Source organism: Lepidochelys kempii, chromosome 7 (assembly GCF_965140265.1).
Source record: "Lepidochelys kempii isolate rLepKem1 chromosome 7, rLepKem1.hap2, whole genome shotgun sequence".
Taxonomy (NCBI): Eukaryota; Metazoa; Chordata; order Testudines; family Cheloniidae; genus Lepidochelys; species Lepidochelys kempii.
Genome location: NC_133262.1, coordinates 95,673,776 through 95,695,182, shown reverse-complemented (window position 1 = coordinate 95,695,182; position 21,407 = coordinate 95,673,776). Strand labels below are relative to the sequence as shown.

At 40.8% G+C, this 21,407-nt stretch overlaps 1 protein-coding gene across 1 annotated transcript in view; it reads right to left on the bottom strand.

Annotated features, from left to right (window-relative positions):
* Positions 1–1,124: 1,124 nt before the first annotated feature.
* The window catches only part of LOC140914912 (DNA nucleotidylexotransferase-like), a 384,775-nt gene continuing 364,492 nt past the window's right edge, over positions 1,125–21,407 (bottom strand). Inside the window, exon 15 of the mRNA XM_073353929.1 lies at positions 1,125–1,300. Coding sequence (XP_073210030.1) covers positions 1,214–1,300 — 87 coding nt within the window. The 3' untranslated portion in view covers positions 1,125–1,213. The remainder of the gene's footprint in view (positions 1,301–21,407) is intronic.

Genomic DNA, 21,407 nt, shown 5'->3' with positions numbered 1-21,407 from the left:
GGTAAAAATCCTGACATTTCAGAGTTCTATCGCAAGATCACGACTCAGGCTTAATTTTACTTCGAAATCACAAGAGTTGGTATGTCTGCTATAATTCCATTTGCCATACACTCTCCTCCAGGCGACATAACTGAGAGAAATGCATATGCAGGCAAAATAGGAATTATAAGTTGCAAACACTTCTTTATGCAGAAACCAGAATGTTAAATAATTCCTCTGTGGTATGAAGTATGTAGAAATGGCACAATCCTAAAGTACATTATCTGATCAATTTTGCCCTGAATTAAGAATTGTATTTAGATGAGCAACTGTAGCTTTTATTCTCTTGCTCTAGGATTGAAAAATCCCATTGCTGTTTAAGTGTCAGCATCATGATACAAAACACAATGGAAGTTGCTTCATGTATCAGCATGATAATGCAGAAAGCAGACCTGTCTGGGAGAATGCAGACATGTCTGGCAGAAAAGTCATTTCGACTGTCAATACGTTAAACTCTACTGGGAGGATGGGCTGAAATGAGATGGAGTGTTGTCATGATGGAAGATGTTGACGTGTGAAGATGGAAGGTGCTAATTGCTGCTATTAAACTTGTTGCTTGATCTATAAATAATTGCAGAGGTGCTTGAAGTGGTGGTTGTACTACTCAGATGGCAGAGGCTCCATGTGTCCACCCTTTTGGTTTTCTGATTTTCCCCAAAAATCAATAGGGTTCTGGCCATTAGTACCTAGAACATTGCCTGAACTGTTGGAATCGAGCGGATGTGGCATTCAAAAGATATTGTGTCACAGACACACAAACAGTGAAGTGTAGTTGAGTTGACTGTAAGTCCACCACGAGCTCGGCCAAGTGTATATTTATACCCTGAGTCACTGCTGCAATACTTTATAGTTTTATTCCAGTGATTTTAGTGCCAATCCATCAGCATAAAACTGGAGTAACACTGTGGTCACTGAAGCTCTGCCTACTGCATGCACAGCTCAGGAACAGAAGCTTTTGGGCTGAAATAGGTATTCTTTCTAGGCACACATAAAACATCACCATCTATAATGAATTCTAACATATTTTTTTCACTAATTCTCTTTATAAATAAAGACACGTTACACTTGTAACATAGATACATAGATTCACAAAGATACTACAGTGATGAGCACTAATAAAAACTGTAAGATATACCAAAGCTGTGTACTGATGAATGTACATTGGCAAATCTTTTTACGCATTCCTTTCCCATGGTTCAAGGTAATCCAAGCCAAGATGTGCAAATATTTCTTCTTCGCTTTTGGCTTTGAGAAATATCCTCTGTAAAGGGAGGGGGGGGGGGGAAAGGTTAATATGGTCATTTTTGATGATTTAAATTAATGTGCTTGCTTTTTGAAACTTAGGCTAGTCATTTTTTGCCTTCTCCATGCTCACTCCCACCCATAAGCAACTCTTTTTTCCATTACCACATCAATCTGCACAGTGATGACCTCAGAACGTGGGAGATGGTAAGCAGAATGATTCCTTATCCTGCAGAAGTGGAGCCAAACTGCTTGTTGCTTTCAAACCCAGTGACTAGTTTACATCTTTTTGTACTGATTTACATTTCAAAGCTAACTGCATAAGGATTAGGACTTCATTTTTTAAATGAAAGTTAAGATTTTCCTCCAGGGTTGACTTTCCTAACAAGCTCATCAGTGTCATATACATGAAAATAGCACTATTCTCAAAAGATGTTGTCAAGGTTCCTCCCCCACTCTGAACTCTAGGGTACAGATGTGGGGACCTGCATGAAAAACCTCTGAAGCTTATCTTTACCAGCTTAGGTCAAAACTTCCCCAAGGTACAAAATATTCCACCCTTTGTCCTTGGACTTGTCGCTACCACCACCAAACAAATACTGGTTACTGGGGAAGAGCTGTTTGGAAACGTCTTTCCCCCCAAAATACTTCCCAAAACCTTGCACCCCACTTCCTGGACAAGGTTTGGTAAAAAGCCTCACCAATTTGCCTAGGTGACTACAGACCCAGACCCTTGGATCTTAAGAACAATGAACAATCCTCCCAACACTTGCACCCCCCCCTTTCCTGGGAAATGTTGGATAAAAAGCCTCACCAATTTGCATAGGTGACTACAGACCCAAACCCTTGGATCTGAGAACAATGAAAAAGCATTCAGTTTTCTTACAAGAAGACTTTTAACAGAAATAGAAGTAAATAGAAGTAAAGAAATCCCCCCTGTAAAATCAGGATGGTAGATATCTTACAGGGTAATTAGATTCAAAAACATAGAGAACCCCTCTAGGCAAAACCTTAAGTTACAAAAAAGACACACAGACAGAAATAGTTATTCTATTCAGCACAATTCTTTTCTCAGCCATTTAAAGAAATCATAATCTAACGCATACCTAGTTAGATTACTTACTAAAAGTTCTAAGATTCCATTCCTGGTCTATCCCTGGCAAAGACAGCATAAAGACAAACACACAGACCCTTTGTTTCTCTCCCTCCTCCCAGCTTTCGAAAGTATCTTGTCTCCTCATTGGTCATTTAGGTTAGGTGTCAGCAAGGTTACCTTTAGCTTCTTAACCCTTTACAGGTGAGAGGAGTTTTCCCCTGGCCAGGAGGGATTTCAAGGGGTTTACCCTTCCCTTTATATTTATGACAGATGTGTTCAACCCAATTCCACACAGTTATACTAACTATGGGCAAAACTCAGCATGTCAGAGCTTTCCTAATTCCCATTACTTCTACAGAGAAATGCTATGTTCCTGGGAAACTGAGCTGGAAATTTTGTGGGACTAGGCAGCTCCAGTTAGAATTTTTCCCCAATAAACTTGTTATAGTAATGTTCACATTTGCTTTCACATATGGGTATTTCATACTGTATGGTAACATGCTGGCACAGAAACCAGGAGCAAGCATTTACTCTTTAAAGAAACGAAACCAGAAAATCTGATGGCTTGGTATGGAAAATATTCCCTTTAGTAGTTGTGTGCTGTTTTCATAACTGTGGTGCAATATCAGTTAAAGATACAACGCTTGCAGTGCAGATGAGCATTAAAATATGTGGACCCCATCATTTGGAGGAGTTTGGAAGTAGGACAGGTGTTCAGAGGGTAACCACTATCACCTGGGAGTGCTGTACAGTTCAGATGTGCTTCAACCAGAATCCTTGAACAACCTCAAACTTTGGGTCCATTAAGAATCCAGGGCCAGAGTCTCTGGTCCACTAAGTTCACTTTGCAGGGCAAAATAAACTTAAACTGGCTGGAGAAAACTGCAGGAGAATTTCCCCATGTGGGATATCTCTTGTCAATGGAAAGCTAGGGGCAGCAGCTATGTCAGCACCTGCACCAGCTCCTCCACCACCATTGCCTCCTCCACTGCAGCTGTGCTGCCCAACATAATGGGAGGAAGGGGAACACAGGTGGGTAGGGAGGGAAGATTAGGACCAGATATGGGGAAGAGAGGGAAGGGTAGGGAGTGTGGAAGAGCAAGGTTTCTCCACACCTGGATTCTTTGCTCATAAAAAGTTTACCACCAGCAGCACAATTTAAAGCTAGGCCCATGCAGCTTTCAGTCATGCCAAGGCCAGGTAAAACAGAATCAGGGAACTACATTAGGGTCCCTGTCAGCCCTATCCTTTCTGGTGCCCAAGCTTTGCTCAGGCACAGTGGAGAATTGAGCACCCAAACGTGAATGAGTTCCATATTTCAGTTGGGTCCTACCTTCACCATTGAGCCAACTGAATCAACGTCTAAGTGCAACACTTTTGTCATAAGTATAAAGGGAAGGGTAAACCCCTTTGAAATCCCTCCTGGCCAGGGGAAAGCTCCTCTCACCTGTAAAGGGTTAAGAAGCTAAACGTAACCTCGCTGGCACCTGACCAAAATGACCAATGAGGAGACAAGATACTTTCAAAAGCTGGGAGGAGAGAGAGAAACAAAGGGTCTGTGTCTGTCGGTACGCTGCTTTTGCTGGGGATAGAACAGGAATGGAGTCTTAGAATTTTTAGTAAGTAATCTAGCTAGGTATGCATTAGATTATGATTTCTTTAAATGGCTGAGAAAAGAACTGTGCTGAATAGAATGACTATTTCTGTCTGTGTGTCTTTTTTGTAACTTAAGGTTTTGCCTAGAGGGGTTCTCTATGTTTTGAATCTAATTACCCTGTAAGGTATCTACCATCCTGATTTTACAGAGGTGATTCCTTTACTTCTACTTACTTCTATTTCTATTAAAAGTCTTCTTGTAAGAAAACTGAATGCTTTTTCATTGTTCTCAGATCCAAGGGTTTGGGTCTGTGGTCACCTATGCAAATTGGTGAGGATTTTTACCAAACCTTTCCCAGGAAGCGGGGTGTAAGGGTTGGGAGGATTCTGGGGGGAAAGACGTGTCCAAACTACGTTTCCCAGTAAACCCAGTTAGAGTTTGGTGGTGGCAGTAAATATTCCAAGGACAAAGGATAAAATTAATTTGTACCTTGGGGAAGTTTTAACCTAAGCTGGTAAAAGTAAGCTTAGGAGGTTTTCATGCAGGTCCCCACATCTCTACCCTAGAGTTCAGAGTGGGGGAGGAACCTTGACAACTTTCATTGTTGGGGTGTTTGAAATTAAGATCTGGATCCAATTCTTGCAGCTTGGGCCCATATTTCATTGACACTGATCAGCTTCAACAGCCAGGTCAGTCAAACTACCAACTTTCTTAAAAGCTATTTTGCAGGATTACAGAACAGAATGAAAGCCAGTTCAGTGGTTCTAGAAAGGTTATTAGGGCTAAATCAAATGGCAGACGTTAGACACTTTGGAATGAATCTATAATTCTTTAAAGTTCCAGTGAACTCAACAGGGGAAAAGATATGTGGTTCCTATTTCTGTTTCAAAATTATCAACCTACTAATTTGATCAACCTACAGGTATTTATGTAAAGTTCCCCCAATATGCAGTTGAACTCAGTCAAGGAACCTAAGTCATTTCTCTCTCAGCAAATTACTGCCATGTTGTGTAATAGTGTATACCATAAAGAAAAGGAGGACTTGTGGCACCTTAGAGACTAACATTTATTTAAGCATAAGCTTTCGTGAGCTACAGCTCACTTATAGCATGTGTTTAACATTTTTCTGAACTGGAAGCATAAACTCATCTTAATGTGCAGGTATATAGACATTTTAATTAACATTAATTAGCATTTATTCTCTATTAAATAAATAGCAAGTATTTATTCTGTATTAACTATATATAATTTTGAATATAAAGATATTTTTAGAAACTGTGCACAAAATTTTATAGCCAGATATCTTTAAACACACATACCCTTTGTCTGTCTCTACTTCCCTGGTGCAGCCTGCCTACACTGGTTCCTACTAGGCATGGGAGCTACTTGGTTAAGTCATGCAATCCAGTTATTTGGGATTCATATTCCACCGTTTTGTTGCTGGGAATGCTTGTGTACCAATTGCACTACACTATAGGCCTGATCCAAAGCCCATTGAAGACACTGGCAGTCTTTCCACTGGCTTTACATCTGGCCCTGGTGTAAACAGGTGTAGATCCATTGATTTCAGTAATACTTCTCCCAGTTTAGATCTGGTACTATGTATATTGATGATTCATCATTTGTACATAATGGTAACAAAACTTCACAAGGTATATAGAATGGTTTCCTCCTTAACATAACTATGTCTGTATGTCTAAGGAGATTTCCATTGCAAGCAAGTCATGTTAAAACTCAAGGAAAGGATTTGGCCCACTGGTTCAGAGATTTCTTTTGCTCCTAATGGAATAAGCTTGACACTCATTTTTGTTTTAATAATAATAATAAGCACAGAGTCCTGATTTTTAATGGGGGGTTTATCCAACCTTCAATTTTTGCATATGAAGTTTAAGCATATAAAACATCCAAACACTGGCAAGGTGCCCACAGGTCACAGAGTTGGAAATGTATTTTCAACAGTATAAATGAGCTGCAATTATCATGCATCAACTTTTAATTGTAAGTTAAAAATTGTATCTGCCACAACAGAGGCTACTTTTCAAATGCAAGCCCATTATGTTCCATTAAGATTTAAACTAAATTTAAAAAGTATGTTCTGAAATAAGCAAGAGAGATACAAAAAAAGCCTCATTAGAAAAAGATATTCTTTCCCATATAGGGGGAAATGTAGAAATGCCAGAAAAGACAAAATCTAAGAAGACAGCAAAATGAGAGCACCCATAAGTGTCCCTTAAATCTCTGCCCAATACTATAATGGCATCCCAGATATTTCTTCTCCAGAAAATGATATATTACAATGGAGTTACAAATCATCAGGTGTGCAGCCTTCCAAAACTGCAACACATTTCCGGGCGGCAGCACTACTTTCCAGGCTGCTGCAGTATTTCTGGGAATAACATCAAAAACCTAGTGGCACCTAACCTCCCAGTGTGGGAGGGTAACCAACTAGCTATTCTGCTCATCATGGTAATTGGAAGGACCCACGTTTTCCTAAGCCTACTTGCCTCCTCTCACCCTCTTTATTGAGTTATTTCTAAAAGGCAGGATTTTGTCACTCACTTGTGGATAATGGAAGAGAGGAAACCATGAATGGATCATGGCATCTCTGCAGCACTGTCTCACAGTAGATTAAGATGATAAAATATTCATTTTTACGTAAATGCTGAGTGCGCTGTGTTTTGGTTGTATAATAAAGATTTTTCACAGTTTAACAAACTGCTAAAATCATCCAATTTTTTTTTTAAACATGCATGAATCATTGCAGAAACCTGAGATGTGTTCTTAAATGTGTGGCCATCTGTTATGGATGCTCTTTAATGGAAGCACTTCATGTCTTCTGGACCTCAAACTACTTGCCATTTCTGTTGCACAATAGAATCTCACTTTAATTTTCTTCTCTCACCCTACTTATAAACATGCTATTTCTGTGAGTACTACTCATCTCATTTGCTTGACAGGAATTTTTTAATACAAGGAATTAATGCCGACAACTGTTCTTAGTAGCTACAACCCATGTCTCTAAATGAATCTCTAGTTGGTATCTGCCAAGTACTTTAGCTCTGAGTGGTATTAATGTAAATCATAACCTATTATGCTGCCTCTTTGTGAATCTGTACTGAATTAATACAATTATGCATATTTGATTATTACAATCAGCAATGAACCCTGTTCTTTTCCGTTTTGTTTCTTCCCGACACCGGGGTCTTTTTTTTTTTCCACTCCTTTTTGCTCAAAAGAAGTAAATAATGAACTGCCTGTCTTCTTGTGACTTTTTTGCAGCTTCTTACCAATGTTCAACAGAACCAAGCTGCATTCCCAATCATCCCCATCAACTAAACTTTCAAAAAACAATGGGATATAGGAGCTGGTATCTCTTGCCTCTTATCCTATCTGATCAATTCTGTTATTCCAATGGATAGAAATATTAAAATTGTGGTTGCAAACATGACCATTAACTACACTTAATGCAGATCATCTGCCTTCCAAAGCTTTTCTTGTGTGAATTGCTACTTCTTACTTTTCATTTTGACATTAATGATCAATAATATCTTTAATAAATTGTGAAGCACTATTTGATGATTTCCTAATTCCTGATTCCCAAAGTTCAATCAGATGTCATGCTATTTTTATCATTACTTTGTTTAAACTCATTTAATTCTATGAAGCCAGCTAGACAAAAACATCAATATCTAAATACGAATTATAGGATTAGTTAAATAAATCATAGTGCGCATGCTGCTTTTGGAAGTGAGAGGCAATTTTTGCAGAGGGTTATGTGTGTCATTTAAACAACATGAAGAGTTATAAAGCATTCTGGTTCTTTCCAGGTCTGTGGCTCAGACTTTCTTCTCCTATTTTACAGAGCACTTTTGTGTGTAACATTAACCATTTTTTGTACAGTCTCTTGACTAGACCAACAAATATACAGACCTACTAGTTCCTCAGCATGTAAGGGGCAGTTCATCCAATACATGTAGAAGGGTAAGATGGTCCAAAGAAAGCAGAGTTTGGTGAAAATCACCACATGGAAAATATTTTTTTACACAAATAAAAAAAGACTTTCTAAAATATACAAATTAGAACCAGCCTGTAGATACTGTCCAATAGGTCTAGTTTATAAGAATCCCCACAATTTCAGTTATGCTAACCTAGTTAAACCCTTTCACAAAACTTGCACTCTTAAAAAGTAACTTATGCAAGTGTCTAAGGCACAAACATATAGCATTGTCCTTGAATATCTGGCATGAGGTGATTCTTTACCTGGCCTTCTATTTCTAATAGGTGGTAGTCATTGCAAAGACACCCTCACCTATCACCTGTGTTCACTCAGGGTATGTCTACACTATGAAATTAGGTCAAATTTATAGAAGTCGATTTTTTAGAAAGCCATTTTATACAGTCAATTGTGTTTGTCCCCACACTAATGCACTAAGTGTATTGCGTAGGCGGAATGCATCCACAGTACCGATGCTAACACAGACTTTTGGAGCGTTGCACTGTGGGTAGCTATCACACAGTTCCCGCAGAGTCCACCACCCATTGGAATTCTGGGTTAAGCTCCCAATGCCTGATGGGGCAAAAATATTGTCGTGGGTGATTTTCGGTACATGTCGTCAGTCGCCCCTCCCTCCGTAAAAGCAACAGCAGACAATCGTTTCACACCTTTTTTCCATGTGGGTGCCATACTGCTTTCAGCAGACAGTGCAGTAGGACTGCTAACCGTCGTCGCCATCCACCACTTCCGCTGGCACTCTGCTCTCCTTGTGGTCTCTCAGGGTGGCTTCCGCTGCAACTCTGCTTGGCTGCTCTTGTCTAGCCATACCACAGCAAGCACGCAGCCTGCTTAGCTGTTGTGTCCTGGCAGCGGACGGTGCAGTAGGTCTGCAAAACTGGTCATCCAACCACCTCTTCCCTTGCAACTTTGCTCTCCTGCAGACACCATACCACAGCAAGCAAGGAGCCCACTCAGATCACCGCGGAAGTTATGAGCATTGTAAACACCTCACACATTATCATGCAGTATATGCAGAACCAGAACCTGCAAAAAGCAGGCGAGGAAGCAATGGCAGTGCGGTGACAAGAGTGGTGAGGACAAGGACACAGACTTCTCTTAAAGCACAGGCCCCAGCAATTTGGCCATCCTGGTGGCAATGGGACAGGCTCATGCTGTGGAATGCCAATTCTGAGCCCATGAAACAAGCACAGACTGGTGGGACTGCATAGTGTTGCAGGTCTGGAATGATTCCCAGTGGCTGTGAAACTTTTGCATGCATAAGGGCACTTCCATGGAACTTTGACTTGCTTTCCCCTGCCCTGAAGTGCAAGAATACCAAGATGAGAGCAGCCCTCAGAATTCACAAGCGAGTGGCGATAGCCCTCTGGAAGTTTGCAATGCCAGACAGCTACCAGTCAGTCAAGAATCAATTTGGAGTGGGGGCTGTTGTGATCCAAGTAGCCAACGCAATCACTGAGCTGCTGCTATCAAGGGTAGAGACTGTGGGAATTGTGCAGGTCATAATGGATGGCTTTGCTGCAATCGGATTCCCTAACTGTGGTGGGGCAATAGACAGAACACATATCCCTATCTTGGGACCGGACCACCAAGGCAGCCAGTACATAAATTGCAAGTGGTACTTTTCAATGGTGCTGCAAGCACTGGTGGATCACAAGGGATGTTTCACCAGCATCAACATAGGATGGCCGGGAAAGATACATGACACTTGCATCTTCAGGAACTCTGGTCTGTATGAACAGTTGCAGCAAGGAACTTACTTTCCAGACCAGAAAATAACAGTTCGGGATGTTGAAATGCCTAGTTATCCTTGGGGACCCAGCCTACCCCTTTATGCCATGGCTCATGAAGCCATACACAGGCACCCTGGACACTAGTCAGGAGCTGTTCAACTATAGGCTGAGCAAGTGCAGAATGGTGGTAGACTGTGCATTTGGATGTTTAAAAGCGCGCTGGCGCAGTTTACTGACTCGGTTAGACCTCAGTGAAACCAATATTCCCATTGTTATTGCTGCTTGCTGTGTACTCCACAATATCTGTGAGAGTAAGGGGAACGATGTTTATGGCAGGGTGGGAAGTTGAGGCAAATTGCCTGGCTGCTGATTACATGCAGCCAGACACCAGGGCAGCTAGAAGAGCATAGCAGGGCGCGCTGTGCATCAGAGAAGCTTTGAAAACCAGTTCCATGGCTGACCAGGCTATGGTGTGACAGTCCTGGATGAAAACCCGCCCCCTTGGTTCACTCTACTTCCCTATAAGCCAACTGCCCTCACCTCCCCTCTTCGATCACCACTTGCAGAGGCAGTAAAGTAACTGTTTCAAATTCATGCATTCTTTATTAATTCATCACACAAATAGGGGGATAACTGCCAAGGTAGCCTGGGAGGGGTGGGGGACAAGGGAAGCACCAGGTGGGGTGGTGGATGAGGGGAGGAGGGAAGGACAAGGGCACACTGCACTTCAAAATTTATTGAATGCCAGCCTTCTGTTGCTTGGGCAGTCCTCTGGGGTGGAGTGGTGCTCCTCCCCCCCGCGTTCTTGGGCACCTGGGTGAGGAGGCTATGTAACTTGGGGAGGAGGGCGGTTGGTTACGAAGGGTCTGCAGTGGTGGTCTGCATCTTTCCTGCACCTCAATCATATGCCAAAGCATAGCAGTTTGATCCTCCAGTTGCCTCAGCATTGCATCCTGCCTCCTTTCATCATGCTGCCGCCACATTTCCTCTTGATCCCACCACCTCTCCTGTTGCTCCAGCCTCCTGTCCTCATTCATTTTGTGCTTTCATGGACTCTGCCATTTCTGCCTCCATGCATTCTGCTGGGCTCTTTCAGTTTGGGTGGACTGCATGAGCTCAGAGAACATTTCACCGCGAGTGCAGTTTTTTCACCTTCTTATCTGTACTAGCCTCTGGGACGGAGATGATAGTCACAGCATTGAAACATTTGCAGCTGTGGGAGGGAAAAAAGGGAGATTAAAATTGAAAAGACACATTGGCCATTTAAAAGGACGTGCTGATGTTTTCAGGTTAACATGCAGCACAAACCCAACTAACGCCCCCTACACCCAATTCTCTGGGATGATCACTTCACCCCTCCCCCCATCACGTGGCTAACAGTGGGGATGATTTCTTTTCAGCCACAGGCAAACAGCCCAGCAGGAACTGCCACCTCTGATGTCCCCTTAATAAAATTCCCCTATTTCAACCAGGTGACCATGAATGATATCACTCTCCTGAGGATAACACAGAGAGATAAAGAACAGATGTTGCTTGAATGCCAACAAACACCGGGACCACATGCTGCCATGCTTTCTTATGCAATGATTCCAGACTACGTGCTACTGGCCTGCCATGGTAAAGTGTCCTACCATGGAGGACGCAATAACGCTGCACTCCCCAGAAACCTTTTGAAAAGGCTTTGGGAGTACCTCCAAGATAGCTTCACTGAGATGTTCCTGGAGGATTTCCACCCCATCCCCAGACACATTAACAAACTTTTCCAATAGCTGTACTGGCCGCAAATGCATCCCACATCTTCAGGGCAAATTAATCATTAAACATGCTTTCTTTTAAACCATGTATTATATTTGCAAAGGTACACTCACCAGAGGTGCCTTCTCTGCCTTCAAGGTCCGGGAGCCCGGGTTGGGAGGCTATTGGCTCCACGGTGATAAACAGTTCCTGGCTGTCGGGGAGAATGGTTTCTCCACTTGCCTGGTATGCGCTATCATCTTCCTCATCCCCAAAATCCTCATCCCTGTTCTGTGAGGCTCCCTTGCAGGAGTCTACGTACAGGTGTGGGGTAGTTGTTGGGGCATGCCCTAGAATTGCATGCAGCTCATCATAGAAGCAGCATGACTGGGGCTCTGACCCCAAGCGGGCATTTGCCTCTTGGGTTTTTTTGTTAGGCTTGCCTGAGCTCCTTAAGTTTCATGCAGCACTGCTGCAGGTCCCTGTGATAGCCTCTGTCCTTCATGCCCTTGGAGATTTTGTCAAATATTTTGGCATTTTGTATTTTGAAACGGAGTTCTGATAGCACAGATTCGTCTCCCCATACAGCGATCAGATCCAATACCTCCTGTTCGGTCCATGCTGGAGCTCTTTTGCGATTCTGGGACTCCATGGTCATCTCTGCTGCTGAGCTTTGCATTGTCACGCCATTGTGGCCAAACACAAAATGAAATTCAAAAGTTTGCGGCACTTTTCCTGTGTACCTGGCCAGTGCATCCGAGTTGAGAGTGCTGTCCAGAGTGGTCTCAATGGAGCACTGTGGGATTGCTCCTGGAGGCCAATACCGTTGAATTGCGTCCACACTAACCCAAATTCAACCTGGTGAAGTCGATTTCAGCACTAATCCCCTCACTGGGGAGGAGTACAGAAATCTATTTTAAAAGAGCCCATTAAGTCAACAAAAATGGCTTCATTGTGTGGATGGGTGCAGGGTTAAATCGATCTAACACTGCTAAATTTGACCTAAACTCATAGTGTAGACCAGGGCTCAGTTAGCATTCAAAATAGACACAAATTCACATATGTTCCATGCAAACCTACCAGTACATCTCACTATTATTATAAATAACTTAGAGTAAATACTGAATTGAGTAAATGAGGTAATAGAAAAGGTTACATAAGATAAACATCCCTCACTTTACGTCAGACCGTTTCCCACCTCAGCAGTTCAGAGGTGAGCTTGTATGCCACGTCTTAACTCATAAAATACCCATCTAGCACTTACAATTTCATAGCACCCTCAGATATTTAATTAATAAAAGTGGATTTAGTGCTTGCAAAAGATGTCAAACTAACAGCACTGGAAAGTGAGGTCCTCAGAGTAAGCTCTCACACATTCCTTACTTACATTCCTTAATCCTGAACAGGAATCATCTGATGGAAGGATCAGCTGTTCATTTTTTCTGTACCCATTATTTAAATAATTGGTTTATCATGGGATACTACTAATGACGATGATATGCCATCCGTGATGTGGATTAGACCCTAGTTCCTTAGGAAATAGTAGACTAAGACCATCAGCTTGGTTCACATAGGCCACCAAAAAGCCGTCAGCTCTCATTTTAAACTACACATACTGCCCCTCACCACTACCCTTCAATATTATTTGGGAGTCTCATACTTGATTTTGGCTGTATAAGCCAGAGCAAGATCTTTCTCAGAGTGAAGCATCTGGTCCCATACCTCATTTTCCTACCATTAAGGTAGCATTGGCTGTTTAGCTGCTGCAACTATTAGTCCTGGAAAAATGCAATGGGCACACTATTGGGTTACATTATCCCATGGAACCTACAAAATATGGAGAAGGTGGAGGTAGAATGCCAACTGGGATACAAGACCCCTTGAGGCCCTAGGTTTTGAGGTCTATAAAGTTCTGGTTCTCACATACTTTTTTTTACTGAGCAGATTGTGGAGGAAAAACAGAAAACAAAATATTTTTGAGAATAGCGTAACATAAATTGCAAAGAAAATATGCAGTGTTTGGCCTAGCTTTGACTTTTAGGTGTGCATCAGAGAATGTCATGCATGTACTCATTCCAATCTTCCCTTTGTATCCCCAAATGCTTGTATATTCTGAAATGAGAAACTCTTGTGTATAGCATTCTTAGTGATTTTCTCATTTAAACCTGATTTACACTCAGTAATTTTCATGTATAGTGTGGTACGTGACATCCACCTAAATTAAATTAGTACACAATTTTCCATTCATTTTAAAATTATTAAAAAGTTAAATTTAATTGGCAATATAATTATTACTATTTTTACAATATTTTCAATATATTGGATGATAAATACCAGGCTGACAACATAACTCAAGTAGTGCTGGCGCCGTATGGGTGTCACAGTGGGAGTAAGCAAGACAGTAACAAATAAATATATAGAAAAAAGTGGATGGACCGTCATTTATAAACCTTGGAGTCTACTGCTCAGTGAGCCTGGAAATGAGCTATTTTCAAACCAGGTGAATTTGTGCTTATGAAAGTGAGGTGACAACAGCACTAGCAAAACCATACGGCCCGTTTTGGCCGGGACAGTCCCTTTTTTAAGCACTGCCCTGGCCATCCCGACTTTTTTGGCAAAACTAACAAAACTTTGTCCCATTTGCTCTTGCAAACTGATCATCGGTTGGCAAGAGCAAACTGGACAAATGCACAGTTTTGCCGAAAAAGTGGAGTGGGACTGGGACCCCTAGTTGTGGGGGGGGGGGCTTTGGGCTGGCCCGTGGGGTGTCCCATTTTCCCTTTGGGAAAACATGGTCACCTTAGGATAATATAATGAAGCTCAAATGTATCTTGCACAGCAATTTGCACACCCTCTGTCACTTTACTATGGATATATCTTCCAAGGTACTATGTCAGTTTTGTCCCTTTACAATATCTATTCAGAAAGAAACAAAGACCTTGCAGTCTTTGAGATTTGAAACTATTTATCCAGACGTGAAAGGCCAGCGCATTAAATGGTAAATTACAGGAGTAACACACTGACATCTTCAAAGATCTACAATTTAAATATTAGACCATGATTGATTGGTTAGAGCAAAAGTGCAAGGCTGTTCGGTTATTTGTTCTCTCTCTGTCCTCCCTTGTCCAAATAGCATCCTCACCACTGACAGAAATATAAATATCTAGAAATTATCTATTCACTCACTGCAATTCTCATTTAAAAGTAGTAGGGCTACATGAACTAAAGCACAGTCATCCAGTGGAATCAATCAAGATGTCCTAATAAAAACTGAAGTCTGGGAATGGAGTAATTGTAGATTGTTGTCTGAAAACATCAGCTCAGTGTGAAGCAGCAGTCGAAAAAGCTAACAGAATGTTAGGAACCATTAGGAAAGATATAGATAAGACAGAAAATATCAGAAAGTCACTGTATAAAGTCCATGATATGCCCACACCTTGAATACTGCATGCAGTTCTGGTCACCTCAGCTCAAAAAAAAAGATACATTAGAAATGGAAAAAGTACAGAGAAGGGCAACAAAAATGATTAGGGAGTATGGAACTGCTTCCATATGAAGAAAGACAAAAAAGATTGGGACTGTTCAGCTTAGAAAAGAGACAATTAATAGCAGATATGAGAGAGGTCTATAAAATCATGAATGGTGTGGAGGAAGTGAATAAGGAAATGTTATTTACCCCTTTACATAACACAAGAACCAGTCACCCAATGAAATTAACAGGCAGCAGGTTTAAACAAACATAAGGAAGTACTTCTTTACATATGGCACAGTGAACCTGTGGAACTCATTGCCATGGGATGTTGTGAAGGCAAAAGTATAATGGGTTAAAACAATTAGATAAGATCATGAAGGATAGGTCCATCAATGGCTATTAGCCTATGTGGTCAGGGATGCAACCCCATGCTCTTGGAGTCCTGAAAACTCTGACTGCCAGAAGCTGGAACGGGACACTAGGGGATAGATCGATCAATAATTGCCCTGTTCTGTTCATTCCCTCTGAAGCATCTGGCACTGTACACTGTCATAACACAGGATACTGAGCTAGATGGACCATTGGTCTGATCCAGTATGGCCGTTTTTATGGCTATGGATGCAGAAAAACAAGTGGAGCATTATTATTATACTAATCAAATGGAAACCTAAGTAATTGCCAAGGGTAAACAATACCAAAGGCTAACAAGAGAGCTGAAATGGCCAGTTTCCGACAATCACAGTCTAACTGTCAAAGTAATATACTGAACTCATGTCAGCACTTACCAAATTAAGCATTCGAATGTGAGATATATTTGCTGTAGAAAGGATCACAGTAAAATAAATAACTTGTTAGGGCACCAGCTTATTTCTCATCTGAATGTTCTTTTTTCACTTTTGAAATACATTAGGATGTAAGATCAAACTTTCCAGTCAGAATAAAAGACAGATTTTGAAGGTCCCAGTCATATTGTATGATGTCTGACTGGCAGACATTTCTGACCTGACCAAATGTTCATTGTAACAGGCAAGTACTCATAGGCTGAGGATTTTTTTTTTTAAGGTAAGTAAGATGAACTAAGGGAAATGTGGTAAAACCAGAAACGTAAGTACCATGGATGGATGCAGTATCGATGTTATAAATACTATTGATCATGTTTAACCATCTAAGCCATCTTCACCAAGACCACTGATGAAACACACTGGTGAGTGTAGATTACACTAACATTTTAGAACTCTGAGGAGCCATTTTTAATTACAAAAGGCTTCCCTTTTTCTCCAAAATATGGCATTTCCCTAAAATCATTCTGGTCCCAGGATGAAGATTACTCCATCTCAAATTCTCCCCCTTGCATCTCTCTCTCTACCTCCTGTTGGTTCCCATTTGCCCCTTCCCCACCCTCATACTAGTATCTCCTTCCCTCCCCTGCCTTCTGAGAGTCTCTCATTTCCTAGAGCCTGTTATTTCTATCTTGCTATCTCTCCAGTCCTTCCACGGCTCTTCTTTTTCTCCCCTGCAAGGCTCCCATATATATCTCTCCATTTCAGTGTTGCAGTTGGTTTTATTTCCAAATTAAAATGTACTTAGATACATTTGTATTAGTCGAGAAGGAGTCATCTACCTTCCCAATAAAGATCTTTCACTTGCTCATGTGTTCATCTCTGTTAATACGCAAACACTCTCGATGAGCTAAAACACTGAACAGTGTAGAAGGGCTGATGATTTTTGTACAGGATAAAAATTCTTTTCTTTCTCTTATGCTAAAAAAAAATCATCCCGATGAAAGATTAACTTGATACTTGAACAGTGTATGCAAGTTTCAGACTGCACCTATGAATTCTTTACTTGATATGGAGATTTTTAAAAATATATTTAATTGTGTAATTACTTTCAGACCATGCACACCCACACCCCTGAGTATCATCTCAAAGGAATTCAAGTTTTCAACTAAAAATATTCTATTTTATTGCAGGAAAAATATTTGGAAAAAAGTTTGTCTTCAGAAAAAAGCATCGAAGTCTTTATGTTCTGTTATAGCTTTTCTAGTATTTTTAAAAATTTGCTGCAGCTCTCTTCGGTGTATCCAGTAATTACATTTTACCAAGCTCAGAGTAGGGTTATGGCAACAACAAAGTGGCTGCTTCAGACCACTTAACATCTGTAAAAATCTTAGCTATATCAATAATGGACATAAGAAAGTAAGCTTGAACAGGTGCAAGAGTCACCATTATCAGTGTACTTATCTGAAAGAACAAAGAAGACAGCCACTGTCAACGTTTTTCTAAAAGGTAACTGCTGTTCATAGATTTTTTGCTTGATGTATTGTTATTAAATGTAATATGTGACATTAGCCTAAAGCAATTTCTTCTAACCCACAAAAGATTGAGAAAGAAAGAAATAAACAGTCTCTCAAAAGCCTGAACGTAGTCCCTTTTTCATTTATCAGACTTTCAAGGAAGGGAGTGTATTGGGCTTACATATTAAATTCTGCAAAAACACAGATAAGATTTGCTGGAGGGTAAAAGTTAAAAACAGACCAAGAAACAGACACTTTTCGATTATCTTAGCAGTTAATAAAATTGGGTGAAAAGTTTCACATATAAAATTAAAACCAGCATCCTTTTGGCCCCCTTTGTGGGGGAAAAAAAAATCATTTGAGGGTTCCATTTTGCTGGGAGGATTTTTGCCTACCAGAAATTAGAAACAGTTCTTGGATACAAACCTAATATGTGTGTGTGCGCGTGTGCATGCCAGTTATCCTAATGCAATTCCAGTTATTTCATATTTTGAGAGCCAAATGAATGTTCCCATGATTGACAATATACAAATCCATGAGGCAGAGAGAAATAGAGTACGGTAAAAACAATATGCCACAGAGCAGTGAAAAATGCTCTCTCATGTAGAAGTTATGTTTTGGGAGCTGGAAGGCAAAAGATCTTGATTTCTGTGTCTTTCTTTTTGGAGTAAGAATCACAAATGGAGCACGATGAAGGATGGCTTCAAGAACAACAGTGAGAATGGAACTGTTATAATAATTTAGTTGCCCACCATGGACAAGACTGTAGCAAGGGGTATATAAGGGGGGATTGCACAAGAAAATGGGAAAACGTTTGTACATGCATTTGGCTTTACAAAACTGTAAATCAGGGGCAGTCAATTATTTTTTTGCCAAGGTCCAAATTTCTTGGTCAAGGTACTGTCAAGGTCCAGACTCCAGGGAAGAAAATAAAAAAAAAAACAAGTAGTAAATAAAAAGATTGTGGTCCATTCAAAAACATCTGGTGGGCGGATTTGGCCCACAGTCTGCCTGTTGACTACCCCTGCTGTAGACCCTCACTTGGAACAACCGAATTAAAAAAAATATGGACATTTTCAACATTCCTTGCTTTAAACTATATGTGAATATTTTTAAATTCCTATTCCAATTTTTTAAAGGAAATACAATCAGGCTGCTTTTCTAGTCATACAAACTTGGTCAGCCTAAAAAATTACAGCAAATAAATAAATAAATAAATGGCCCACGAGATAAGGTATCAATACTTGCCATTGTGTCCAGTGGTGAAAAAATTCCCAGAAGAGATGAGATAACACCAAACTGTTAAAAATACATGACATGATTGAGCTGTAGCTCACGAAAGCTTATGCTCAAATAAATTGGTTAGTCTCTAAGGTGCCACAAGTACTCCTTTTCTTTTTGACATGATGTGATCACAGATTGCTGTGCTCCTTGTAAACACTTGTCAAAGGGAAGCCAAAAATTACACTGCCACCCATGTTTTGTCAATGCAAAATAATTAAAAGCCAATTAACTGGGAAAAATGTGAAAGCCTTTTTCTTTAGACTGCAGTGAACTGCATTGCCTTTTCGTGAACCCTAGCAAACGAGCCTCCTGAAAGCCTGCAAGCAGACTTCTGCTGTTCACCTTAGAGGCCTGTTCTGCATCACAAGCCCCCATTAGGCTCACAACCAAGCACAAGCATGAAAACCATTAAACACTGAGGTGACAGAAAAGTCAACCTCTGGCAAGAATGGCGTTCCTACAAAAAAAAGGTAATGTTCCAAGCCAGACCAATGCATAGAGCTGACTAGAAGGTTTTAGAGATAAGGAGACAAGCACTACTGTCAAACAGATTGACTCTGAATGAGTACCTGAGAGAGAAAAGGAAGGATGGAGAGAACATATGTTCAATATCAGCTGCACACACTTCCCCTTCCCAAGAAGGGTCACTTGGAACGGAGACAATCAGGCTATATGGACTGAGTGATAAAACGTTAACCAAAGTCCACGGCAAAAATAATTGGACATTCCATTTATTGACATTCAAGTTATATGAGTTTCAAAATAGCACTTTGAAATGATTATTTTCTTGTTCACTATTGATTTCAATTAAATTTATCCTAGATTCAGGAGCCTGGGGAACTTGGTTTCCCCACTCCCTCCAAAAAGCACTTAACAACACTAATGAAAAGTTCAAAAAGCAAGAACATTAGTAAGAGAACACAATAGGAAAAAATTTGGACTGAGGAGGGCAATACTGGGGAACAGATTAGATATAAACTCATAGTACCCAGCTGTGGCAAAAAAAGTAAACTATGTGTAACTGCCCCAGAGACATAGCCCAGTAAAGCAAGCATAAAGAGGTACTAATTTTTCTATATACAACGGATTTTACTGTACTGGGAACGATTATTGTCCTCTAGTGTGTTGCTATGTCATTTCACAAGCAAGTGAAACACAGATAATGAGCTGGGAAGATAAGACTAAAGAAAATAGAGAAGATAGACTAACTTCAAAAGGTTTAGAGGTTCAGTTAGATGCTTCCCCAGCTCCTTGGCTCAGCTATCTATAAGATCAGGCTAGAATCTCATGAGACTGGACATTCACAGCATTTCAGCATGTCTACCTCTGCTTTCAGCTGCAATCAAGAAATGAAGGGGTGCACACAAATGATGGGGAGGGAAGTAGGGGAAGGATAGCCAAACTTCTTCACATCTCAGGAAGGGTTCTGTTACAGATTGGACAGAAGATGCGCATTTATCCGATTGTCAAGTATCAGAGAGGTAGCTGTATTATCCTCAAAAACAACAAGGAGTCCGGTCTTTAAGGTGCCACCGGACTCCTCGTTGTTTTATCCGATTGGGTTCATTAGCCCTAGAAGAAAGGGTTACATGCATGGTTCAACTCTGCCAGGTGACTCTGTGAAAACAGCATTGTGGGATTGTAAGCTTGTTGTATCTCAATCTCTTCCAGCTCCAATATGCTCACTCCACAAGACGTTTTTTCTCTTACTTCCCAGACTGAAGAAGAGCTCTGTGTAAGCCCCAACACTAGTCTATCTCCAACAGAAGTTGGTCCAATAAAAGACATTACCTCACCTTGTCTCTCTATTATCCTGGGACAAACACAATTACAGCAACACTGCATACATCCCTAAAAAGTCATTCTGGGATCCAAAAATCAAGCTGAGATTTGCATCTTGCATATCATCACCAATATTCTGCAGACCAAACAGTGCCCTTGCTGACACCTGTGAATTGTTAACTAAGCCATGAGCTGCACCTGTGCAACTGCTCTGAAAGTTCTAACATACATAGCTTAAAGAAACCACATGAGAGCAATGTATGAAAACTGTAAAATACTAGAAAGTAAATGACATAAAGAAGGGGAAGACTGTGTTGATCAAACATGTATCTCAGTAAGCTTATATTTTCCTAACCCAAAGGGCAGCACATTTGATTAAGAATAAGGATACATTTCCTGATGGTATTATTATGAACATTTGTTTATGGCTCCCTCATGTGTAACTGGAGAGCTTAGATAGGAAATGACCCTCTCTGGAGCACATTCTTTTCACTGATTCCCTGGATATGCAGCTCCATGTTGCCTTCTACTTAAACCAGAGCCTATCAGGCATAATTTGAATGCTAGACTATAATGCTCCTTGAGGCAGAGACTTGGATTTAATTCTATGTTAAGGTGCTAGGCACCTGTACAAACCTTAAATAATAACATACTGAAGAGGGGCCTAATCCTACCATCCATAATCAGGTAACATTCCCACTGACTTCTATGGCAGGTTTTGGTCATAGAAACATATGGTTGGTCATGATGACCTACAAAGTCCCTTCATGTCTATGACTATTTTCTTCCAGAAGATAGATGTGAGATCTCCTCTAGATCTATTGTTCAGATATTCTTAGAGTTGAAGGTTGAACTTTGGAAACACTACTCATGTAACCAGCTACCATCTCTCCTTTTGTCTTTAAGATATTGTAGTTTTGTGATGGAAAACAAAGTTACGTTTGACACAATTTTACTCTCATTACAAATGACAAAATTATGTAAAGCTGTCAAGGTTCCTCCCCCAATCTGAACTCTAGGGTACAGATGTGGGGACCTGCATGAAAAACCTCCGAAGCTTATCTTTACCAGCTTAGGTCAAAACTTCCCCAAGGTACAAAATATTCCACCCGTTGTCCTT